Source organism: Mastomys coucha, unplaced genomic scaffold (assembly GCF_008632895.1).
Source record: "Mastomys coucha isolate ucsf_1 unplaced genomic scaffold, UCSF_Mcou_1 pScaffold1, whole genome shotgun sequence".
In the NCBI taxonomy this organism is placed as follows: Eukaryota; Metazoa; Chordata; class Mammalia; order Rodentia; family Muridae; genus Mastomys; species Mastomys coucha.
In genome coordinates this window covers 22,471,458-22,498,726 of record NW_022196891.1, presented here as the reverse complement: position 1 = coordinate 22,498,726, position 27,269 = coordinate 22,471,458, and the positions used below count along the sequence as shown (strand labels likewise).

At 43.0% G+C, this 27,269-nt stretch overlaps 1 protein-coding gene across 9 annotated transcripts in view; it reads left to right on the top strand.

Moving 5' to 3' along the window:
* Positions 1 to 27,269, top strand: part of Nckap5 (NCK associated protein 5) — a 903,226-nt gene that overhangs the window by 819,062 nt on the left and 56,895 nt on the right. For all 9 annotated transcript variants that reach the window (XM_031380937.1, XM_031380939.1, XM_031380935.1 and 6 more), the window contains 2 exons: positions 14,328 to 14,642; positions 19,535 to 19,671. In XM_031380937.1, coding sequence (XP_031236797.1) covers positions 14,328 to 14,642; positions 19,535 to 19,671 — 452 coding nt within the window. The remainder of the gene's footprint in view (positions 1 to 14,327; positions 14,643 to 19,534; positions 19,672 to 27,269) is intronic.

Below are 27,269 nucleotides of genomic sequence, written 5' to 3'. Positions count from 1 at the left end.
AATCGGATCTAGCCGCACAAACTTCCAGAGCTTCAGCTTGCTCCCTTCCTCTGAGGAAGGCCTCCTCATCCCACCCCTCCTCCTCTCCCCTTTCCCAGACCTTCTTGGAAATAGGAGGGCTGGGCTCTGTAAGTGTGCTGTGAGTCTCTGGAGTTCACAGGGACTTTTCAGCACTATGATCCGGGAGCTTTTGACTTCTCCTTTATTCCCAGCCAGCAGCGATGCTGTTTTCCAATTGCTTCCCTCTTCCTGAGCAGTGCTGCTTATGGATAGGATGAGATGCTGTGTGAATATTCCACTTCCAGCTTCCGACCACAGCTGAGCATTCCCTAGCTGCTGCTGCTTCCCATCCTGCTTCTTCTCTTCCCCTTCCTCCTCTTCCTCCTTCCCTTCCTCCTCCTCACCCTCAAGGATCTTCTTTGTCTTAGTGACTCTTTCCGTTGCTGTGATTAAAAATTCCCTGACCAAACAGGAGCTCTCAAGAAGAAGACGTTTTGATTTACAGTTCTGAAGAGATACAGTCATTCTTGATGGGAAAGATTCGGCACAGGCAGGGAAGGTGCGGTAGCCAGGAGCAGGAATCTGTCGGGTCACATCGCATCCACATTCAGGAAGCAGAGAGTGAATAGGAAGTGGGGCAGGCTATCAAACCTCAAGGCCTGCCACCATTGTCTCACAAAGATGTCTACCTCCTAAAGGATCCACAGCCTTCCCGAACAGTACCTCCAGCTGGCGTCCCAGCATTCAAGCATGCCAGCAATCCCCATTTCACAATCAGTTCACAACCTCTGCCTTTTATTTTCCCCTTTCTTAACCCTGCTTCTTCTTCTAACTCACCTCTCTTCACGCCAAACTGCTGCCCTCTGATGTGAAGGAAGTGGTGGTATCTCAGACGCACCTTTCATGTCTTGTCCCCGTGCGGTAGTTTCTAAAGCAGCAGTTGCGTGTTCTGTATTATTCAACATGCAGTGACATCACTGTCACCCTCTTGGAAGGCCATGTTATGAAAATAGCTGAGGGTGATATCAACACGTATTCGTGATAACATCTTTCAATTTCTTATGTATTATCCTTGGATCAAAACGGTGCCGTTTCTCATCACATTTTCTGCCAAATCTGGTTTATTTTTCCTAAACAAAGGAGAAAGCCAAAAAGGAAAAAAAAAAGAAAAGAAAAAAGAAAGAAAGGAAAGTTGAAATTTCAAGGGCAGAATCCAAGGTGCTGAACTAATTCCTGAGTCTTCATATCTTCCATATGCCACCCCAGGCATTTTAAGAATCAGAATCCTGTGCTAGAAACAGAAATGAGCTCGAATCTGCCATACCTTAGGACTGTGGCGCTTATTAATTCAGGGAATCTGTTCCCCCATCTCTATATCTTCGAGTCATATACTTCCCTAATTTAGATAGTAATGTTGGAATGAGACAGGGAGGGGCCTCATTGCACCTGCTCTGACAGGTTGTTTCTTTGATATATCTGCAAAGAAGAAAAGCAGCTCTACCTTCTAATACTCTGTTGTGTGACCTTTCCTAGGGAGCTATGGATAAAGGTTTGTTCCCCACAGAACGAGTGCCAAGGGTCAGCCAAAGAAGCAGGCCGCCATTGCTCTAGCTTAATGACCTGTGAGGGTATGGGGCTCACTTAAAGGAATTATGCGTCTGCGTGTGCATCTGCTTGGACGTATATGCATGTATGTGTTCACAAAGGCCAGAACAGTTAGACCCCTTAGAGCTACAGTTGCCAATGATTATGAGCTGCCTGTAGTGGGTGCTGGGTACTGAACCCAGGCCCTCCATAATAATAGTAAGGTCTGTCAAGCCATCTCTTCATCCACAAATTATTTTTAAGTTTATTAATTTAGGGTGGGTAAGGCTAGTAATCAAAATATATATTATAGGTATGTATATACATACATACACATATGAAATCGTTAAATAACAAAATCAATGTGTATATCTTTACAAAGTCTAAACTTGTTTCTATTTTCTTGTGTCTCCTGTATTCTTAATCTTCCTACATGGTTATGACACAATACTTGAACATTTTTCGTCACTTTTGTTGTGTCCTATTGTGTTTTAATGTTCGTTCGAGTCAATCTGTTTTCTAATTTTACCTTTAAATTATAGAACATGTTCTCTTTAGTTTCGAAGAATTTAGACTTTTCTCTGTGCATCTTCTGTCCCTCTCTGGCTTACTTCTTCAATCCTCATAAAATATATTTTGTACAATTTCAACCAATCTTTAGTTTGCTGAGGCATCTTTTATAATAGTGAACATGGCCTTCCTCAATGAATCTTTATGTAAAAAGAACATAGATTTTGCCCCTGGTAGAATGGAATTCAAATGCCACTCCCTGTCCTTCATGTCTCCATGTGTTCTATACCTCAAAGAGGTCTTTTCCTTATTTCAGGGTTAGCTCATGGCAGTGGCTCAACAGGTTGGCGTCATGCATTTCAGCGTTCACTCCTAGGATAAGCAGGTCTACTCGTTGAATAATAATATCCTGATATCACGTGGTCTTCCTTCCCGGAAGTTTACATGTTCTGGTGTTATTGTGGTACCTCCAGCTTCATTTTGATTAATTCCTACATGCCATTGTTATTTTACTTTGCATGTATCTGTTATATGAAAATTGGACTTCTCTTAGTCTTTCTTGTTAATTTTCTAGGTTTATTGATTTCTTCATTCAATCCGTCATTCATCCGATGTTTTAAAAACCAGCTACTACGTAGCTCGGTAGCTCAGTACTTTAAACTCACTATATAGACCAGGCTAGCCTTGAACTTCAAGTCCTGACATTATAGGCTTGTATCACTACTCCTGGCTTAAAATGGATTTTTATAGACAGTATATAAACCAGGGGTGGTGGCACATACCTTGAATCCTAACACTTGGAGGCAGAGGTAGATCTCTGTGAATTCAAGGTCAACCTGTGTGTAGGCACATTTGTAGGGTTTGTGTGCTTACACATGGTTCTGCTTGTGTGCCTCTTTGTGAGTGTGTGTGTGTGTGTGTGTGTGTTTGTGTATGTCCAAGGTTGATGGCAAGAATTCTACTTGGTGTGTGTGTGTGTGTGTGTGTGTGTGTGTGTGTGTGTGTGTGTGTGTGTGTGTGTGTGTGTTTGTGTATGTCCAAGGTTGATGTCAAGAATTCTACTTGGTTATTCCTTCATCTAATTCCAAGCAGTGTCTTTCAGCAACATCCAGAGCTCACCAATTTATGGCTTGTGTTTACCAGCCAGCATGCTTTGTGGATTATGTCTCCCCTTCCAAGGCAGGAATTACAGCAGGCCACCACCCCTACCCTGTATTCTCATGATTTCTGGGATTGCAAAATCTGGTCCTCACTTTTGTGGGACCATTTGTAACCATGGAAATTAATGTTTACAGAATCGCCAGACTGTTTTTGTTCCTCTCAACGGCCTAAGGACAGTGGTCCACCATCTCCTGGCTTTCATGGTTTCTAACATGCAGTCTGCTGTCTCTCCTGGTTCCTATGGAAAGTGTCCTGTCAGGTTCTCTCAAGATTTTGCCACACATTTTCAGCATTTGATTGAAGTGTGTTTTGTGTGAATTTTCTCCATTTTGGTCTGGCTAGGATAAACTGAGTTTCTTGGATGTTGGACTTTATGGTTATTTATTAAAGTTAGTAACATTTATGGTTACTTATCATTTCTTTCCTCTGTTTTCTTTGCTTCCATATCTTGAGGGGCGACTATTTACCAACTTAGTATAGACTCCCAGCTCACTGACACTCCGCTGTTCTTTATAATTTTGTTCCTGCCTTTGTTTCCTGTGTTTTATTGTGAGCCATTTATTTTATCTTCAATCTCACTGCTGATTCTGCTGTACCTGACATCTCTGTTGCTAATCTCATGCAATGTATTTCTCATTTGCATGTAGCTTCCTGTGGTGATGAATTCCGTGTGGTTGTCTTGACGATTTTGATCCATCCTGGTTGTGTAAGACTTTTACTTTATGTCTCTTTATACTGTTATAGTGTTAACCAATAATGATTTCAAGTTCCTATTTATTAACTTCATTATCTCTATTATTTTTCTGTTCCTTCTGGTTTAATTCTCCCCTGGGTATGAATCCCAATCAGCTGCTCTTTTGTATGCCTGATGGTTTTTAATCGGTAACAAGAGAATGTGAATTACACCTTGTTGTCTTTCTGTAGACCGCTGGACTTTGCTCTGGAACACACTTTGTGCATTAGAGGTTTTCTTTTTCCAGGCTCGTGTCCACGTTCTACTGTGACAGGTGTAGGGAGCTTTTATTCAGAGTACGATTTAATTTCACTCCTGAGGTTTGAACTCTCTTCGAATTCTGTGTTCCTCATATTGAAAGGCCTCACCTCTTCTGATGGTTGAAATGTCTTATTATTTTCAGTCTTGTGTGAGCTCCAGGTATTATGCAACCTAGTGCTTCATAATAATTGTCTCTGTGATCTGAGCATCACCTCACGCATGTGCTGCGCTCGGACAAGACTGTAAGGAAAGCTCAGTTCCCAGCTTTCCTCTCCAGTCCACTGCCCTGCCAATCGTAGCTGCCAGGTCCCTTCTCCCTTAATGTCTGCATTATCTCTTCAATCCAACAAGACCTCCAGGCTCTATATGAATTCTCCCTCGAAGTTCAGAAGCCAAATCCAGGCAATTGTCTGAAGAAATTATAAACTCAGCCTCAGTTTGATTCAGAGATCAAGTTCTCTGGAGCCTGCTATCCAACTTATAAGGACAGCATAGCTTGTGTGTGTGTGTGTGTGTGTGTGTGTGTGTGTGTGTGTGTGTGTGTGTGTGTATGTGAATGTGGACATTGTATTCATGTATGGATGGATGTATATGGGTGTCTGTATTTTGTGCAATTGTATATATGCATGGGCATATGTGTATGTATGTGTTTGCATGTATGTATAACCATGTGTGTATTGTGCATACGTATACTATGTGTATACATATATATCGATACAAATGTATATGTGTATATATGTATGGGTTTAAGTATTAATATGTGTGTGTGCATGTGCATGTGTGTGTGTACGTGTATGTGTGTGTGTGTGTGTGTGTATGAGAGAGATCCTCAGTTAACATTTTATTAGTTGGTAAGTTGACAGATCTGAGTCTTTGCGTGAATCTTGATCTGTATGCCTCTTGCCAAATAAAGCTTCTTAGAATCCTTCTCCACAGCATCCCACCCCTAATTTATTTTCTTTCCTCACTTCTCTCGTGTGCCTTATCAAAGCAGATACGATCCAGGCAGGTGAGATGGGGAGTAGAGGCAAATGTCTATAGGATGCATCAGGCTTGATATGGAGTAGAAGAGATTTAGAGAGGCAGAATTACCCATAACAGCCATCAGTGCCCATCAGATTCAACCAGATAACTGCTCAGATTTCACTTTGTTTTGTCAAGACAGCTAGAGCGGCTGAAGGGAGGGGAGGAGGGAGGGAGAAGGGGGAAGAGAGAGAGCAGCAATTGAAAGGCGACAAGGATAACCTTTTAGGGCAGCAATGTTGTACATTCTCCAAGGAGAAACCATAACTTACTCATCCGGGAATGTAATGAGCTTGTTCAGTATGTAGAGTCAGTAAACATCATCCGTCTAGACCTTTAAAATGCCTTTACATGAGTACCAGTTTGAAAGTGGATTAAAGAATGCACAGATACAGCTCCATTATAATCAGGTTGTGGGGGAAAGAACTAAGAAGAGATAAGGACAACAGGAAAAACGTGGGAGATAGATTGGCTTCTCTATGATTAGGAAAAATGATGAGCAAGTGGCTCGGCTAGGACAAACCACTGTGGTTCTACATTGGTACGGTACTTTAGGAAGTTCTGCTGATAAAATTAATTTTACTCAGCACCGGGAAGATGGCTCAATAGATAAAGCACTTTCTCCACAAGCAGGAGGACCTGAGTTCACACAGATAAAAGCCAAAGAGAGTAACCCATTTCCGTAACACCAGCTCGACTATAGCAAAATGGAAGGTAGAGACAGAATTCCCAGAGGCTCCTAAGCCAGTTAGACTGGTATGCGCAGTACAAACAAGATGCCCCATCTCAACGAGGAGGAAGGCGAGGACTCATAGCTGAGATCGCCCTCTGACCTCCACACCTTTTTAAACTTTCTTTATTTAAGGTTGATGTTTCTTCAGTTAGAAAAATGCCATGCTAAGAAGACCAAGATTTTAGCTCTGAGTTGAAGAAAAAGGATGGGGTACCCAGCGCTTCCTTGAGAGCTGAGAAAGCTGCATAGCATTCTCTCACACATGAGGACTGTGTGCTGTAGTTGCAAATTAACTAAAGAATTGATCTAGGCTTCTGAGGTCCACATTCAATCCTAGGTCAGTGATGGAGAACCACAAAAAAGGCTGTCCATTAACTCATACTCAACTATCATGGTGAAAATTGCATAGAAGTCTAAGCATTCTTTTCTAAGACAGGCACACTACTGTAGCAAGATCCGATGGGGTCAGGACCTGACCTCAGAAATTTGAGGGGATGATAGCCTAGAGATCAATCTTTAATTTTGGGAGATCAAGAAAGATTCAAGGATCATAGGGGTGGCTCAGTTAGTAAAGTCTTATCTGAGCATGCATGGGACTCTGAGTTTGATCATCATCACCCATGTGGAAGCTAGCCACCTCAGTACATGCTGTAACCCCATTGTTTGAGGGACAAAGATAGGAAGGTATTTGTACCTTACTGGGGTTAGCTAGTCTAAACAAATTGGCAAACTTTAAGGTTCAGTAAGAGACCTTGTCTAAAAAACTAACATGGAGAGAGATTGAGGAAGACATGTTTTTTTTTTTTTTTTACTTCTTTGCCCACATGTACATACATAGGGATGCACATACTCCCCTCACACAAATATATACACACACAAAAGAAATAGCAAAATCAATAGAGATTCTAAGAGTAATATAGGAAATCCCAGAATAGACATCCACAGAACAATGTCAGAAGCCATCCATTGATAGCAGGAAGGAACATACCTTAAGAGGGTTTCCTTGTATATATAAATGAACAGAAGATTTCTAAATGTAGGATCTACTGGACACTTATAACACATGTCTAACCTTTTCTAGTTTATATCCTTCAGTGGCATCCCACTACAATCATTTGTGATACTCCTGCCCCCAAATATTAATTTTGAAGGGTACTGAGCCAGCCTCAGGTGGTCCTTTTTGTATATTTGTTCAAAATAACTTCCCCTTTATCTTTACAAAGGGCTTTCATGATCCACTTTTGTCTTTTAAAATTTTAATATGTTATTTGTGTGTGTTTGGGTGTGTGTGTGTGTGTGTGTGTGTGCGCGCGTGTGTGTGTGTTAGTGCATTCATAGTGCCATATGCATTTTGAGATCGGAGGACAACTTAAGAGAGTCAGTTCTCTCCTACTACCTTCTCAAGGCAAGATCTTCCCTGTTATTTCTGTTGCCTGTGCCTCCATGGTAGATCCATAGACTTTTGAGGAATTTGCCTGTCGCCATTTCCCATCTCACAGTAGGAGTACTGTCATTACAGATGTGTTCTGCTGGTGTATGGGGCTTTTTGCGTGTTGCATGGATCAAATTCAGGTCATCAGGATTGCATCACTTTTGCTTGCAGAGCCATCTTACTGGCCTTTCTTTTCAATATTTTATTTCCTTTTAATGTTCTACTATTTTGCTTATATCCACTCCCTATACGATAGTGAATTGAATTCCCAACATCTGCTGTTTTTCATGCCAAAGAAAGCTCAAAGGATCACAGAACAAATTCACAGTCTCCTATACATTCTTCAGGCCTCGGAAGGCTTAAACTGAGCTTGAACTTAGAGACTGAAGTGGATTCTCGAGCATCCCAAGCTATCACGCTGAATTTAGCTTTCTAGAAGGTCATCTTCATGCCACAGCCAGAAGTTACCAAATGATTGGTGATAAATCGCCACTTAAATTATTATTGTTTTTTGTACTGCCTGAAAAAATTGTGGAGCAAACTTAAAATAAATAACCTATGTTTAATGGATAGGGTTTTGGCAACTGGCTTGGATTTTTTTTTCTTAAGCTTGTTTCAGCCAGACAGATGAAGAGAGGGATGTGCAAATAAAGAAATCTGTGCTCCCGTCTGTGGTTTAAGTTTTATTGCCAGGACCACACCATCTTGCTTAAAGATGTGTACAAACCTGCAGATGATGCTTACCAAGATGTATTTACATGACCACTTGGGTTATAGCCAAATTAGGAAATTGTACCCAATAATAAGATGGCTGTTGAGTTGTGGTGGATTTTCATTGTGTGTTTGGCTAAGGGGTGTGTGTGTGTGTGTGTGTGTGTGTGTGTGTGTGTGTGTGTGTATGTGTGTTTATGTGTGTGTGTGTGTGTGTGTGTGTGTGTGTGATTAGCTATTCCTCAAGTGCTGTACACTTTGTTTATTTGAACAAGGTCTCTAACTGTCCTGAAATTCACCAATTGTGCTAGGCTGGTTGGTGAGCAAGCTCCAGGGATGCCCCCACCTCCACCTCCATACCACCACCACACCTGGCTTTCAGCTAAAGATTTTATAGACGTAGCAGCAGTTTTCAAAGTGAAAATAGAGAGAGATTCGGGTTTCATGTTTTCTGTTTTCCTGGGATCTTTGGGTGTGAAAGGTGGGAAATGATTAGTAATATAACTCATTTGAATCCACAGGGACTAGCTCATTGCAATGGAGCAGTCAGAGCCTGGGTCTGCCTAACATATGATCCAAACTCCAACGTGCTTCTCCGGTCTTGGAAATGCAGATCTAATGCTCAAAAGGTTGGAGGCATAGAGACTGAGGATACAGCTCAGTCTGGAAAGTGTTCATCTTGTAACTAGAAGGACTCGGGTTCAACTTCTACAACTGATATAAAAAGCAAAGCAAAGCAAATCAAAACCAAAAGCCAACCCTGGTGGCACAAGCTTCTCTCCCAGCTCTGGAGAGATAGAGATAAGTAGATGCCTGGGGCTCTCTGGCCAAACAGCCCAGCTACTAGTGAAAGACCCTATCTCAAAGCCAAACCAAAACACCTAAACTAAAATAGGAGGTGGATGGCACCGAAGGAGCAACAGGCAAGGTTGGCAACTTGCACTCACACACACACACACACACACACACACTGCATAGGTATTCACAGAGCATGTGCACATATAATATGCATACATACGTAAACATTTAAAAATCTTCTGATTTTGGAGAGTCATCTGGAAGGCTATGTGAATATTGAAAACCCTCTGAAGAAATTTTGGTAAGGGATATCCAACCTATGTAAACCCTCAGAACACATCTCAGGACACAGTGACAGGTCACAAGTCATGTGAGCTAATTTTCAACTGGTCCCTGGAAGGTCCCAAGGCTAAGTAAAGGCAATGTCAAATACATATTTTTTTTTAATGACTGAGGATTGTGGCTCCAGAGTAGATCCCTTAAGAAAATGCTCCCCCCGCCCATGTTTATATACAATATCAGCTTGGAAGCAAACATAGCTATTCTGCTCCGTGTTCACTAATTGCTAATTAATACTTCTGATGTACTCATTCATAAGGATTTAGTTACCAAAGGTAATTGGTTAAAATTGGTGCAGTGGTTAAGAGCATCGGGTGCTCTTCTAAAAGACCCAGGTTCAATTCCCAGCACCCACATAGCAGCTCACAACCAACTGTCTAGAACTACAGTTCTAGGGGATCCTCTGCCATATTGCAGACATGCATGCAGTCAAAACATCATTGCACATAAAAATATAAATAAATAAATAACTCAGTTTTTTAAAAGAATATATTAAAAAAAATGAAAAGATCGGTTATTTAGTAAAGTGTACCTTGCTGCCGCCATAGATAGTGTTGCACTGGCTTCAAGGACGGCCCCCTTGGTTTGCTTCACATGTCTAAGTATACAGTTGTTAAGGTATACAGTTGTTAAGTATCTGTAGAAACCTCGGCCCCTACTCACAGCCGCTAACGGAGACTTACTAAGCACTACTGCGTTGTCAGCAACTTCCCAGACTCAGGAAAGATGTGAACTCTGATGGTAGAAGTCAAACATCCCTTGGAGGTTCTAACTCCAAATCAGCAAGCAACCAAGCAGGTCTGCAAATCCTAATCCTTCCAGTCCCAGTGTGTATGGTCTCTAGGTTTGTCCCTCTGAGTCTTCACATTCACCTTGTTTACTTAGTTTTGTTTTTGTTTACTTTGTATGTGTGTGTACTCATGCACGTGCATGTGCGAGTGTGTGTGTGTGTGTGTCTGGTCTGTGTCTGCCTGTGTATGTCTGTGTTCAGGGGGATCCGTGAGTGTGCGTGTTAATGTGGTCTGTGAACGTGTACGTGTAGGTATGCATGTGTTTATATGTATAGAGACCAGTGGCTGATGATGGATGTCTTTCTGCCCTGCCTTCTGCTTATTTATTTTTTATATATCAGGTCTCTCAGGGAGCCTGAAGCTCACCAGTTAGTCTAACTGTGCAGGGTCCACCTATCTCTACCTTCCCAGCTCTGGACCTCCACACCCAGATTTTTACAAAATTCAGATCTTCATACTTACCTGGCAGGCATTCCTACATGAGATGTCTCCCAGCATATGAATGGGGATTTTGTATCTAATACCTGGAGTTAAAAGTTTTAAAAGCCCCATAGAAGACAGGTCTCAAAACCTTTCCTTCCTGCCACCGTCCCATCCCCTGCATGTCCCTGAGCTACTCTTGACCTCTCCAATAAGGTCACTTCCTTCCTTCCTGAGGGAATGTGCCAGAGGAGACTCCAAGCTGAGTCACTTTAGAGAGGTCCTTTCTGATATGCCTGTATCCTGTTCTGAGGAAAGAAATCATATCCATCCCTTTGAAACAGTACACCCCCAGTGTGTCAGGAAAGGAAGATCCTGAGTCCATTACTTTACAAGATTCCTTCATGTCCTGCCGCTGACCATCCGCAATGCATCCCTGATGTTCTTGGATGAGGAGTACTCAAGTGGCCTGTGTCCCGAGAGCTGGATTATTTTTCAAAGAGTCATCTTGTTTTTGTTGTAACCTCAGCATTGAAATGACAAGGCTTCCATGCCCCACGCCATCCTGTGAAACTTCTGGAGGTTGTCAGCAGTGGCAGGTGTAAGGGTTTGCGTTTAGAGACCAGTAGGAGACAAGTGGGGCGATGGGAATAGGTGAGAGAGTGAGCCAAGGCCAGAGATGTAATTGGTGACCTGGGAAGACTGAAGCCTGCTGGAACACTGAACGACCCAAATCTTGAACTCATTAGCAAAGCACCTTTGGCAGCCACGTTCACAAATACAGATATGAACTTGACATCTGTCTAGGGCAAGACCAAGTCAACTCATTGAAAATTCCAAGCAGGCTTGGTCCTGTGAACTTTGTTCTTCCTACAGCCATTTAATTATTTTATGAGTTCTTACAATTCTCTGAGAGGGGAAAAAAATAACTTGCCTCAGAAGTATAGTATCCAACACTTTTTTAAGTTGAGATCTTTTTGTGAACTACCGGAAACTAATAGTGCTTTAAAGGAACTACAGAAAGATGTATCAGCACTTTCAATACAATCCTGGCTTCCCAAGGTACATGAATTCTGAAGGAATTTGCTGGAGGGTGGAACTCTGGCATCTGCCTGAGCCCCTGCCTGACCACAGCTCATTTCATCTGTTTTTACACAGGACACCTTCATGTCCTCCACATTAGCCATCTGGGATCTTTAGAAATTAAAAAGAAAATGTTGTTATTAGCAAGTGGGTTCTAAGTTTGTCTATGCATCTAGCCCTCTGAGAACTTAGGAATTCAAAGAGCCTGGTTTACAGCTTGTGGTCTGACAATACTTTGTGCTAATGGAGAAGGAAAGGAGGAGATAGAGGCCAGAAATTTCCAGTCCAATGGCACCAGACATAGAGTTCTTCACTCTTTTGTTTTGGATCCCAAATTTGTCCTCAGCCCTATTGTCTGCAACTACCACTAGGTCTTTATTACATACCTAGCAGAAACATCCAGACTTAGGGGCTGGAGGTTTCTGAAAGCAAAGCTGATAGTCTGTCTCCCTTTGCTGTGTCTGTAGGTGTGAGTGCACATATGTGCATAAACATGTGGAGGCCCAAAGTTCGATTTCAGATATATTCGGCAGTGGCTCTCCCCTTTATCGTTCATATGAAGATGAGAACTGAGTTTCACTCCATTCTGTATATCCTGTAAAGACTGAAGCTCCTTTTTTATACAGGGGTACTGTGTCTATATTAGATATTTCTCTGTTGCTCTGATAAACTACTATGACCGAGGCAACTTACAGAAGGAAGAGTTTTATATGGGCTCACAGTTACAGGGAGGTGAAAGACCCTCATGGCAAGCAGGCATAGCAGCAAGTGACAGGCAGTAGGGGCTGAAAGATGAGAGCTCACTTCTCACCCAGAAGAGTATGAAGCAGAGAGCATGACCCGGAAGTGTGGCAAGACTACCTACACACAAAGCCCAGTCCTGGTGTTAGTGTTGTACTTTGTCTAACAAGGCTCCACCTCTGAAAGATTCTGTGACCTCCCTAGAATGGCACCACCAACTGAGACAGGTGTCAAAATGCTTGAGCCAATGGAGGAAAAGTCTCACTTAAACAACAGCTTCCTAACTTCCAAAAGCATCTTCCTTTTGTCTTTCCCTCTGTCCTGAGAAGTCCTCAGTATGCTACTCCTTACAACAAAGAAGCTGAGGAGCAGAGGAGGTAAGGGGCTTATTGGAGTTTGGGTACTAATGGATAGCTAAGTGAGATTGTGTGCAACATTTATAGATGCCTCTCTGGTCTGTCCTAACGCGTGATCAGTACACTGAGCAGTTGACCCTTGATACCATTTATTGTCTTGTTCCTTTCTATCCTGCAGTATGACAGTGCCAGACTAAATCCCAGAGATTGGTTAGAAACCAAATTTTAATACATGTGGTAGCCTACAGCTTGAGCCCTGTCTTGTGCACAGAGACCCCACTCTATAGTGCCGTACTACAAGGCACCGTGCCATAAGGCACTGGAGACGTGGCAGCTGGTACATACAAAGATTATGTCATAGTCACTCCATCTCACACTGGGTTCAAAACACTGCTAAGTTGCATCGCCTGCCTACCCACTTCTAGACTTACAAGAGACTCATAAGATGACAACAAACACATTTCATTCTGAGATTTTATCATATGATCAGAAACTCTAAATGACAGTCCTATTTTGGGGTCTATCTCATTAGCATTAGTAAACCACATTTCTATCTTAGAAATTAAATAAGAAGGAAATCTCCTACATAAACTTCTTATGAAGATAAGATATAATTTACTGAATGTTTCATATATATGGTAAATATATATATATGTATATCTGTCTTCATATATATGTATATATATGATATTGACATTTACTTCTAGACTTTATACATACAGAAGTACACAGACACATACAAACACACATGAACACAGAAACACAATAGGTTGCAATGAGTTTTGCCACTGCATAAAGTAATAAGGGCAGAGTAGCCCTACCCCTTCTCAATCAGAAGTCTAGGAAATACATATCACATAGCTATTACTGCTCTGACCCCTAAGTACATTTGGAGTAAACTGCCCTCACTGTCCATAATAATGATAACTCATGCAGTGATAATTCATGCAAAAGACACACCGTCCCCTTTGTCAGAACAGCACTCCAATCTGTTACATGTGCTCATTACTCACTTTATATCAGTTAATAAACTTCACCTAATTGAAGCTGTATGAGTCCCAGGCTGAAATAAAGATAATCAAAAATAATCGCCGGTCTCTAAGGGTGGCTCCTTTTTCCCTCGTCACCCTGGAGACCCATCTAGTGTGTATGGGCATGCCACCGTGGCCACCTACCATGGACCGTCATGTGGAGGAGACAGTTTCATATTTAATTAAAGTTCATCTTCATGCAACTTGCTAGGTCTTTAATACGCTGTTTTCAAGTGTGTCATTTTTCTTTTCTATTGTTATTAATTATTATTATTATTATTATTGTGTGCACATATCCACACAGAGTCGGGGGCAGGAGTCTATAGGCCATAGTGGGCATGTGGAGGACAGAGGAACACTCTGTGGAGTTGTTTTCTCTCCTTCCACCTTCACATGGGCATGTATGCAGGCCACCAAGCTTCCAAAACAAGTAAAGGCCTTTTCCCACTGAGCCACTTCACCTGCCCTGGCCTTTATCTAAATCCTAAATAGCTCCCACACGGTACTTCCTTTCCTCCAGACCACATCCAAATAAGAACCTTCTTCTCATCTTCTGTCAGCAAGCCTCGGGGATTGGCCTTTCTCTACGTCTCTAATTTCCCTCTGTGTTTCTCTGTCAGAATCGAACTGCCAGATGAGAACACTGGACAGCGGAATTGGAACCTTCCCCCTCCCAGACTCAGGAAACCGCTCAACGGGACGATACATATGCCAGCAGGACTCCCCAGATGACACTGATCCCCTCCTGCCACTCCAGCCAGCCCCTTCCATGGCATCCTCTGCCAGAGCCCAAACCCTTGACCGCGAAGTGCCTTCCTCCACAGACAGCCAGAGCTCCTCGGAGTCCACGATCATCCATTCCGTATCTGACCCCAGCATGATGGCCAGAGGGATGAGAGCCTCACAGAGTCACCTTCCCAAGCCCACCTCCTCAGGTAAAGTGCCATCTGCTGTTCTGGGAGACTTGTATGTTCCTCCTCCCCCATAAGAACATGTTTGCAGATGTACCTGCGAAACTACCCAAGTCACTCAGTCTACTGCCACAAGTCAGTGAGCTCCACCCCACTGAAACACAGACTCATACAGATCTCTGCACACCCTCCACCAAAGAGTGAAACACCTGTAAGACATTCTCAAGGACTGGGGAGATGGTTCCGTGGATAAAGTGCTTGCGTTGCAAATGATAGAACTCCAGTTCAATTCCTAGAACTCACGTTAAAAAAAAAAAATCATGTCTGTAATCTCAGAGCAAGAGAGTTAGAAAAAGGCCAATCCCTACGGCTGGCTGACCAGCAAGTCTGGACAAATCAGCTAAGTCCAAGATAGTGAGAGATCCTCTGCAAGATGCCTGAAGAGCAATAGCTAAAGTTTCTGTCTGTTCTCCGTACAACAGAGTACACACACATGTATGCACAAATACACACACACACACACTCACAAGCATGTACAGCCCCCCAATAAGAACATATCCATAGTAATTGACAAAATGACATCAACTTTTAATGCTATGTTAAGGAGTGAACTTTCATGGAAGAAAACGTCATACCAATAGATGGCTACATACATTAACGAAGAAGTAAATCATGCAGGGTATGTTCATGGGATTTTATCCTAAAAATAACTCAACATAGAATATATTGAATATAGGGGCTAGAGAGATGACTCAGCAGTTAAGAGTGTATACTGTTCAGGAAGAGGACCTGAGTTCAGTTCCCAGAACCTTCACTGGGCAGCTTACAACTGTCTATCACTATAGCTCCAGAGGATCCAGTGCCATCTTTTGGCCCCTGCAGGTACTGCACTCTTGTGTGTACACCTTAATAGAGACGCATCTGTATGCATAATTAAAACCAGAAGAAATCTTTTAAAAAGGGATAAATTGAATGTAGAACAAATTAGCCCCAGTATATTGGTGTTCCTGAAATGTGTGCCCTCTACCCAGAAACCATAAGTCTCCTAACATAGTTCTACCTCATTCTTGTACATTTACATGGTGCTGAACTACAAAGACTGGGCTTGATTGATCAGCAGCAGATTGTGTGTTGACTGCAGAGGGAAGTAGTTCGCCTTCCCATGGAGACCTGCCTGCAGTCAGTGGAAGGAAGCTTTTATGATTAAAGACAAGGCCAAGCTGAGGGTCAAAGTCTTTTTTTTTTTTCATTGTTCCCTCGATTAAAGATATTTATTGCACACCAGGATGATGCTCGATACTTCCTAATGTGTGCCTTCTGTAGCTCTAACAATATGTGTATAAGCACAACACTTAGGCCTGTGTGCCTAAATGCTTTTGTTTATGGCTAGAAGATCAGAAAGGAGCTGTGTGTGGAGGTTATGCTCTGGGTTTCTGAGAAATTAGAAGAGAAGGCTGTTAATTAAACAGGTTTGAATGGACGCATCAGACTGTCCCTGTGACTAAACTCTTCACACATTAATAGTAATGGCCAAGGGGCCTCATCGGGACTCGCGCTCCTTCCAAGCCAAGGTTACATTTTTAAAGGCCGTAATGCATATTATTTTTGAAATAAGTGCAGTGTTAATTAATGGCACAGCCTCCAGAGCTTCAGGGGTGAAATCTTAGTTATAGATTATGTGCTCTATGCCTGAATAGTCGCATGTGTGACCTCAATTCGGCAGCGGGCTGCCGAGTAGACTCCATGATTAAACACTGTCATTATAACAAATTGAATAGAAACCACAAGCTTTGAATTGCTTCATAAGAAGGGGACAGGAAGGAGATTGCTCTGATCTTGGCACTTACATTCGCTGCATCCAAATCCCAAGGGTTGAGTCTTAATTAAATTGTCACAAAGAGTTGTAAAAGGTGCCGTATGGGAAAGAGTGAGGTGAGCGGACAGGAGGCCATCTTGGGGTCACCCGTCCTGAAGTTTCCTGTCTGTGACATCCACGGAAGCAGGGCTGCTCTCTGGTGCTTTTCTGAGTGACCATTTGGTAGGTGAGAAACTGTGCGGTGCAAAAGTTTGAGGAGCAAAACAAAGGAAAATGGGATTCCATTTCCTCCCTCCCCAGCAGCCACTTCCTGTGTGAGTCACACAGTTGAACGTAGCCTTTTTCTTATTCCCATTTCAAACCTGGAGGTATCTGAACACATCTCACAATATTGATAGAAGCATCACTAACTGCCTTTTCCTCACCTGAAGAAATCGCTGTGGTGGGCTATGTGGCATGTTCTCTTTATAAATAGGGTTTATTTTTAAAACTTAGTTTTTAAAGTTTTCATAAAATATATATTGTGTGCCATGCCTACCCTTCTCATAATCCCTCCCTCTCCCTTTCCCCCTCTCTCCTAGGAGTCCCCATGGCCACCTACATACTTTCCCTTCTATACTTATGCCATCTGTGAATACATGATTTTATATAGCTATAGAAAATCTAAGAATCTTTCTGAAATCGGCACAATTGGCTTAATGTTTATTTCTGGTCGCATTATTTTCCAGAAAATCACCCACTTTCGTTCTTGTGTATGTTTCATGGGATGTGCCATATCTAGCCATATGTTTCTATGTGTGTGTGTTTATCCATCTATATCTATAAACATATATGCTATAATAGGGCATTCACTTATAGACCACCTTCCTGCATCATTCCAGAAGGGGAGTTACCATTAGGATCCTTCAGCGTCACCTGCAAACACATGGAAAAATATGCTCAATTTCACTAGCCATCAGAGAACTGCAAGTCAAAAACAAATAAATTCTATCCCACCACAGTTTACAGTAACAGTCGTTAGGAAACCAAGTAACAGTAAATGCTGATGAGGATGTAGACCAAAGGGAACCTTTGTCTGCTGCTAGTGGGAATGCAAAGAGTTCAGCTGCTGAGCAAGTCAGTATGGGGATCCCTCGAAAGAACTAAGATCTCTTCCCTGTGACCCAGTTACCCCACTCCTGGGTATATCTCCAAAGGACTCCAAGGCAACCCATCACAGAGACCCTTGCAAATCCATGCTCACTGCAGCTCTAGGTACGAGGGCTAAGTTATGGAACCAGCCTAGATGTCCATCAACAAAAGAATGGGTAAACAAAATGCGATGTGTATGCACCATGGGATTGTTTTCAGGTACAATGGATAACAGAGTTGTCATTTCCAGGGAAATGCATGCAACTGTAGGGAAGCACACTGAGAGGATGCAGCCTTTCTCAGAACGGGAAATATCTTAGGTTTCTTGTGGTTTGTGGTTCCTCGATTTTTATGTAGATGCATACAGTGTGTGTTTGTGTTTGTGTGTGTGTATGTGTGTGTGTCTCAGTATGTGTGTATATGTGTCTGTGTGTGTATATGTCTGTGTGTGTGTGTGTATGTCTGTGTGTGTATGTGTGTGTGTCTCAGTGTGTGTGTGTCTATGTGTGTGTGTCTGTGTGTATATGTCTATGTGTCTGTGTATGTGTGTGTCTCTCTATGTGTGTATGTCTGTCTGTGTGTGTGCGCGTCTGTGTGTGTGTCTGTGTGTGTGTATATCTGTGTGTGTGTCTGTGTGTGTGTCTGTGTGTGCGTGTGTCTGTGTGTGTGTCTGTGTGTGTGTGCATGTGTCTGTGTGTATATGTCTGTGTGTCTGTGTGTGTGTCTGTGTGTGTGTGTCTGTGTGTGTATGTCTGTGTGTGTGTGTCTGTGTGTGTGTATCTGTGTGTGTGTCTGTGTGTATATGTCTGTGTGTCTGTGTGTGTGTGTGTGTGTCTCTCTGTGTGTGTATGTCTGTCTGTGTGTGTGTGTGTTTGTGTGTGTGTCTGTGTGTGTGTATATCTGTGTGTGTGTGTCTCTCTGTGTGTGTATGTCTGTTTGTGCCTGTGTGTGTCTCTGTGTGTGTGTATGTCTGTGTGTGTCTCTGTGTGTGTCTCTGTGTGTGTGTTGAAATTAACAGTGAAGCTGTGGAGGTGCCAAGGGTACTAACAAGAATAATGGGAGGAGGCTGGAAATGGTTGGGAAGGAAGGACAAGGAAGACTATGCTTATAAACAACAGCAGAGGAAAGCAAGACCCCACTGCTCAGTCATGTTTGGGAAAGGCTGAAAAAGCTGACTCCTTCCTTGGATGTTGATTAGCTCAGGGAGGCATTATTTAGTTAGAACTCAGAATTCGCTCTTTTTTCATAGATGTGATAAAATACCCAGACAAAAGGAACGTAAGAGAGAAAGGATCGATTTGGGTTCACAGTCAAGAAGACTGCAGCCCATCCTAGCAGGGAAGACATAATAGTTGGGAGGGAAGGCACTGGCAGCAGGAACCTGAGGCTGGCTGGTCACATTGGAGCCACGCTTGGGAAACTAAGAACAAGGAGTGGGGCCAGGCGATGAAGCATCAAGGTTTCTGCCTTGTGACCTACTCCCTCTGGTTGGGAACAACCCCTTTAAAGGTTCTGTCGCCATCCCGAACAGCACCCCCAGCTAGGACCAAGTGTTCCATGCACCAGCTTCTGGGACAATCTCATTCAAACCACAACAGCTTCCAAAACGTATTCCTCCTTGATAAAAAGCATTTGGAAGATAGCCTTAAGTTCCCTAATGGTTTGCTTGTTGAACCCTTTTTAATCCGAAAAGCCTCAGCCTGTTTTGAAAGATGTCATGTCCCAAGGCAATATACTTTAGGTCTTTGTCTGTAGATATGTATACACAGTTATGCAAGTATTTGGGCAGTGCAGGCTCATATAGGATACAGAAGGTCAGGAGACCCAACTTACCCTGTTTTCAGACCTTCATATTATTTTTAAATGTCTCCCTTTCTTCTCCCTAAATTTGTTCAAGGTTGGTAAAAGCTTGTTTTTTGCTTGTTTTGTTTTGTTTTGTTTTGTTTTTAATGTACCTTCCCTCCTTTAGGAAAAACTAGTTTTGAAAAGCAGAATGGAGGAGAATCAAAGGCCCATATTGGCCCATCCTTCGAATATGCTGAGGATGCAGTGGCAAGTGAGCCCCTTTCAGGATGGAGGGTTGAAGATGCAACTACTGAGACCCAGGTGAGGGGGTGCCATCTACCTGTCTGTCCTGATTGCAGAATCTAAGCCCCTTGAATCCTATAGAGATAGATTTAATTTTAAATCAAATCTTGCATTGGTTTGCCAAGTCTGTGTCAGTTACTTTCCTCATCCCTGTGATAAAATACCTGACAGAAATAATGTAGGGGAGAATAGGTTCATTGGGGCTGAGAGTTTCAAGGGATTTCAGTCCACAGTAGTAGGAGGGCAGGGTGGAATGGTTCCTTCCTAAGGCAGCAGAAGCTTAGGGCTACAATTTCTTTACCTGGTGACAGCTGAGAGGCAGAGAGGGAGAGAGGGAGAAAGGGAGGGAGTGGGAGGGGGAGGAGAGAACAGAGTTAGGTTGAGTCTTCAAATCACACACATAGCCCAGTGAACCACGTACATCGTCTATCTCTGAAACACTCCATAATCTCCTATTGCGTTTTCATTTCAATTTTTTTGTGGCAAAAAGCAATTCTGGGAGGAAAAGGCTTATTTGGTCTACAGTTCCAGATGATAGCCCATTGTTTCAGGGAAGTCAAGGCAGGAACTAAAGGCATTACCATATATGTAGGGCAAAGAGAGAGTAAATGGCTGCATCCATACTTCCTTGCATTTCCTCTCTTATACTTTTCAGGAAGCTCTGCCTAGGGAATGACGCCACCCATAGTAAGCTGAGTCTTTTTACACCAAATTAACAATTAAGGCATTCTTCCACACACGTGCCCACAGACTATCTGCTTTTAAATAATTCCTCACAGAGACTCTCTACTCGGATAATTCTAGGTTCTGCCAAATTCTGTTAAAACTAAATAGCACATTCCTCAAAATACTCACTGGAGACATGGTCTGTTTAGGGTCCGGTGAACATCCAGCTCACAACAGCATAGAAACTTTCATCTGCGTCTTAGCCTCTACCCAGAATTAATATTAAATTGAAAGAGTATACAGTCAGCAATTGCTTACTTCTTAAAAGCCATCTTCCTTTGGGAGGACAGAAAAAAGTTATAAATGGGGAAAATAATGTTCTTTTCTTCCAAGGTTCTGTGTGATTGAACCATGTGACCTGTTTTTCTCATGACTTCTAAGAAGCGAGGAACAAAGGGCTAAGATTCGGATCAATGAGAAATTATTTTTTTAAATTTGTTTATTTTTAATTTTATTTTAATTTTAATATATTTTGTACACTCCACATTCCATTACTGGCCTCCCATCCACCCTCCAACTGCTCCACATCCCACACTCTTCCCTACCCCACCCCATCTCCACCTGGATGCCCCCATTCCCCACCCCACCTGACCTTTAAACTCCCTGGGCCCTCCAGTCTCTTGAGGGTTAGTTGCATCATCTCTGAAGGAGCACAGACCCAGAAGTCCTCTACTATGTGTGTGTTGGGGGCCTCATATCAGCTGGTGTATGCTGTCTGCTTGGTGGTCCAGTGTTTGAAAGATCTTGGGGGTCCAGATTAATTGAGTCTGCTGGTCCTCCTACAGGATCACCCTTCTCCTCAGCTTCGTTGAGGCTTCCCTAATTCAACAACAGGTGTCAGCTGCTTCTGTCTGTTGGTTAGGTGCAAATATCTACATCTGACTCTTTAGCTGCTTGTTGGGTCTTTTGTAGGGCAGTCATGATAGATCCCTTTTTGTGAGTGCTCCATAGCCTCAGTAATAGTGTCAGGCCTTGGGACTTCCCCTTGAACTGGATCCCACTTTGAGCCTGCTGCTAGACCTTCTTTTCCTCAGACTCCTCTCCATTTCCATCTCTGTAATTCTTTCAGACAGGAACAACTATGGGTGAGAGATGTGACTGTGGGATGGCAACCCCATCCCTCCCTTGATGTCCTGTCTTCGTGCTAGAGGTGGCCTCTATAAGTTCCCTCTCCCTACTATTCTACAGACTGGGCATACCAGGCAGTAACTCTCCATTGGATCATTAAGATGTTTCTGATGACCCAAGGTGGATTCAAAGAAAAGCACGTAGCAGATCACAGTGTGTTGAGTTCATCAGTGAGAGAATGCTGACTGACAGATCTCCTGTAGCCCGGACCAGTCTTGAATTCATTATATAGTTGAAGATGATCTTGAACTCTTTCTCTTCCAGTCTCCATCCACTGAGTGTGGGATCACAGGCATGGGCCACCACACCTGGTTAATGTGGGCCTGGGGGTGTTACCAAGGACTTTGTGCGCACAAACCAAGGGTTCTCCCATTGAACATCCTCAGCCCTGAATATATGTTTTTCTAAGTATTTTTGAGATTATAATATAATTCATCACTCCCTCCCTTTTTCTTCCTTCCAAAACCCTATCATGTAACTTCCTTTGCCCTTTTTCAAATTCATGGCCTTTTTTTTTTCTTGAATTGCTCTTAAATACATGGTGTGTGTGTATGTGTGTGTGTGTGTGTGTGTGTGTGTGTTCCAAAGCATACACACATGTAATATTATACAGAATGACCAGGTAATATATATTTAAGAATATGCATATTTTTAAGTACTGAGAGAGAATGATTTTTCTATTGCCAGTTCTGCTTCAAAGAGCAAGCTAGTCAGAGAGGTTGAACATCACAAGTACACTGTTCACAGAGGTACAAGCAACCAGCTGAGCTACATCCCCAGCCCATCAGGTCGCTTCTTTGCATCCTGTCAAATGTAACAAAACATATCACCTCCTCCCTAGAGCCCTCCCCCTCCCTGTTCATAAAGCACCAGAGTAAACATACATCTTTTCTTTCAGGGTTGCTTTCTTTTGCCTGACTGAAAAATGTTAAGAGTCCACTTGTTAGCATAGAGTCAGCCCACAGATGCAGGATTCAGGAGCTGAGTAGGTGGCCCAGCGGGTGAGGGAGCAGAGAAGTCATTTTGTAGTTTTGTTTCCACAGAACTACCCACTCTAATCTGCCAAGTTGAAAAAAGAACAAATATTCCTTCCCCCATGTGTGTAGCCAGGGCCTTGTGCACCCGTGAAGGTAGGCACAAAGGGGATAGACAACAGGACAAGCCGATAGGTCTATGTAAGCTGAAGGAAGGACTGTAGGGCGACAACAGAGAAGCCTACCCTGTTTGCAAGGGAAGAGCCTTAACTCTGGATGCTGCCCCTGTGCCTGGGTTACTTAAAAGCAAATAATATACACTTGAACCACCAATAGCTGCCATAACCTACAGAAGACGAACCACAATACTGGGCATGTCAGCATCCATCACGTAGGAGGGATAGCAGGTCATAAGGCCCCACCCCTCTCTGAAGAGCTAATAAGTTAATAGTGGCTGGGGAAAGGAGACATTTTCTTTAGTGGTGTAGCCAATGGTAAGGCGCCCATTCTAGTGACTAACCCACCACCAGCACTCCTGCCGGTAACATCTCAGCCTCCTCCTGAAAACATCTCCTCATCCATGCATCCCTACAGAATCTCTGACTCAAGATCATGGAAGGAACCCTGGATAAAATCAATAGAGAAGGGAGAATTCTTAGGGAGAAGAAAGGGATCAGGTAAAGTGAGAGGGGGTGACAGAGGGTTAGGGGGTGAATATGATCAAAGTACATTATATACATGTACGGAAATGCCACGATGAATCTCATCACACGTAAGTAGTATATGCAAATAAGAGAAAGCAAAACAGGCTGCAGGTGAGCCCCTGACTCATCCGTGTGGCCACCTTTCTCAACTCTTTTGCTAGTCAGCTCTCTGTAACTGCAGCAAAATGGCAAGCAGCCATGCAGCCTAGTAGGGTAGCTCACACCATAATCCCAGCTACTCCAGAAGTTTACACTGAGGGAATCAAGATCAAAGTATAGCCTGGGCAATGTAGTTAAGACCTTGTCTCAAAACTGGAGTCCCAGGCTAGGGCATAACGCAGTAACAGAACACTTGCCTATGAAAGGGCCGAGCATTTAATTCCAAGACCAAAGTCATCATTATTGTCCACTTACAAAGAAAAGAGGTCTACTCCTTGGTAAGGTGAGACTGTGGACGAAAAGCACACCTTGGCAGGAGACATGGATAGGACAGGATTGCTTACCTCGTGTTTGGGATGTGAAAGGAAGAGGAAGAAAATGGCTCCCTCTATCCTGATGCTTCAAGGCACTGCTCTAATGACTGTACACCTCCCTAGACACCACCTCTTGAGTGTTTCCACCAGCTCCCAATAGCCTCCAACTGGGAACCATGCCATTACCACACCAGCATTTGGGTGACAATCCAGGTGCAAGTCAGCAAGAACCCACGCTGAATCTCCTTTGTTCTCTAGAAAGCTGCCCCTGCCCCACCCCCACCCCAGGCTTCTCATGTCCTCTGAATACCATGCACTGTCACGTCAGAAACTTCAACAGTGTGCATGGCTCTTCATTCTCTTACCCCATTTTGACCATTCCACAATCCTGCCAGCTTCCCTCCCACATATGTCTCACCACCTCTGCCCCTAGCACAGCCCAAAGTCCCTAGCTGGGTTACATGGCCCCATTGACTTCCTCTCTACCTGACCCCTGCCCCAGCCCATTCATTATCTACATTGCCACCAATGTGCTGTCCCCAAATGCAGTATATCATGACATGGCCTCTTTGCTTAGTCTTCCAGTACATCTTCCTTACTCACAAAGTCCAGTCTCCCAGGACACTTAACTTCCAAACTCATCAATCCACGCATATTAAATATATACATCTTTTTATATGGAAATCATTCCTCAGTGAAGTGAATTCAGTGAAGTGAATTAATAAATGATAACTTTAGCTTTAGGTCTTCATGAATGTGTCTATTTTTTGTTGAGCATATTCTCCTATACTCTCCTTATTTACCCTCCTCTTCTGATTGGTGCCCTTTGTTCTCTAGACAGACTCACTCCACATCATACACACATACACACACACACATATATAGGTATATATATATATATATATATATATATATATATACATGATTTCATATCTTCATATAAAACCTGAGAACCACTAAGCTAAGAGAAAATATGTGATATTGGTCTAAGACTGGCTTCATGAACGGGGTATGATTGTCTCCAGATGCATCCATTTCTCTCCAAATCTCCTAACTTCCTTCCATTGTATGACCAAGAAAATTCCTATAGCGTCCATACAGCGCAGCACCCATTCCTTTTTGTTGGACGGCTAGATTGGGTTCATAACTTAGCTATAGTAAATCTTGCTGCAGTAAACACTGATGCCTTATGTGTCTCTGTGCTCTGCCGACTTTTAGCATCCTCCAAGTAAATACCCAGAAGTCACATGGCTGGGTCAAGTAGTAATTCCACTCGTAGGTGTTTTGGAGAACGTTCCATAATGGCTGACTAGTCTACGTTCCCTAAGTAGTTCTGAAGCAAACCACACGAGCAAGATGAGGTACAGTTCCTCCTTTGCCCTGGGACTTTGCCAGGGAAATGTGATTTCAAACAAACAAACAAACAAACCCAGCCACTTACCACTTATTTCTTTCTGAGAATGGCACTCTAGCAGGGAGAGTAATTCTTGCATAAAAGTTGGCCCATCTGAGGCTCATGAGGCTACGTATGTTCCCTCTGTTTCATTTTCTATGGAATTTATTGTTTAGTCTTCCTCTGTTAATACAGCATGCAACAGAATCATTTGCATATAGACTAGCATACCTATCTGTACTGAGAAATCCCCTTGAAAAGGGTAGTGGCTTCTTCTTCAATATTTCTCATTCATTCCTCATGAGAACGTTATAAAGGAGATGTTTTGTCTTGATTTTTATAGATGAGAAAACCAAGTACCCCTAACCTGACAATGATTGCTCAAAGTTCACCAAGCTGGATCCTCTTACAGGAATCTCAAAAGGGTTTGAGATTCTGTGCCCCTTCCGGAAAAGGATAGTGTCATGTCTCAGAGAAAGCCCTGGGGCAAAATCTGATAGGCTCTAAAAATCTGCTTATTGAATAAATAAATGTCTGGCTGATGAGCCACATTCAGTGATGCTGATTAATACTGGTTTTAAGATATACTTTGTAATGGCATTCTCAGTAACTTCTGGTAAAATAATACTTTAAGTGCCAGGCCACAGTCAATCAGGTGCCCGCCCCCCAGTCAGCAGTCACAAAACAAAATGAAGAGAAATGAACCCCAGAGAGAGATTTGTAGGGAGGGTGTGGGGGCAGAGAGGATGCTGGGAGATGAGGGAGGGTGGGTATGAGGATGTTCACTATGCCTTGTATACATGTGTGAAATTGTCTGAGGACATGTTTTTACCACACACTGGAGCATGGTTAAATTACCAGGGACTACAACCTTAACAAAATCAAACTGCCCTGCTCTCTAGAAGCTATTGACTGTCCATGGCTCCTCAGTGAGGGCTGGAGACCTCCGGAAACCTCATCCCACGCCATGATGGAACGTGGCTGGATCTTCTGGAGGCAGCTACTATAAGTTCATGTCAAACCAGAAGACACTGGTTTGCTGCAGCCCTCTCTCCAACCTCTGCCTCTTCCAGTGTTTGCGTCCTTTCTGCTATGACGACTTGATAATATTATAAGTATTTTTGCCTGCACATAAGCACGTACGCCACAAGCATGTGGTTATCCATGGAGGCCAGAAGAGGGTGTTAGATCCATTGGACCTTGAGGGAGACTCTGTGGGCTTTAGGAACCAAGCCCAAGTTCTCTGGAAAAGTAGCAAACGCTCTTACCCACTAAGCTGTCTTTCTAACCCCAACGAATAAATGTGAATTTGATCATTATTATTTGTAATTTCTTTGAAAGTTGGATAGTTTCCCCAAAGGGATATTTTAAAAGTTTATTTTAAAAAATATGATTTTGGGAAAAGTCTCCTAATCCAGTCTTTCTTTAACAGGGCCCCTAAAGTGTACATTGGCTTTCGCACTGCCTCCCTACACCTCTTTTTTGTTTTGTTTTGTTTTTTGTTTTTGTTGTTATTGTTGTTGTTGCTGCTGCTGCTGTTGCTGTTGTTTATTTCCCTGTACTAAACTGGATGCACTGTAGGCTCGGGACATGGTTCAGTTGGAAAAGTGCTTCCAATGCCAGCAGGGGACCTGAGTTCAAAACCCAGAACCCTTGTCTTAAAAAGCAAACAAACACAAGCTATTTTTATAGTCTTAGAGTTAGGATGACAGAGACAGGCAGATCCTTCAGGATTGCTGACTGCTAGCCCAGCGTCTTGGAATGTTCCAAGCCAGTAAAAACCCCTGTCTATAAAAACAGGATGGACAGGTCCAGTAGACTAGTGCCTGAGACCGACCACTGGCTTACACGTGCACACATACTCTTGTGTACGTGTACTGATACATAAAAGCACTTCCCACATGAACAAACATAGCCATGTGCACACTTAGAATTACTTCTTCACATCAGCCCCTACTGTGGTCTACAGTTCACCCTGGTGCAGTGCTTCTCGGAAGAGGACTCCCTGCCTCTTCCCAACCCATGCACACAAAATGCTGTGGTTAGGAGAAATAATCAAAGCTTTGGGACTTGGGTTCCCGTGGCCACCTGACGATGCTCACCTCATCAAGCCCTGGTTTGCTGAACAAGAAGTACATTTTCTTCACTTCAAAGTAATTACATCCAACAAATTACAAAGAGCTGGGCCAGTTGAGTTAAAAACAATTGGTTTTGCAGT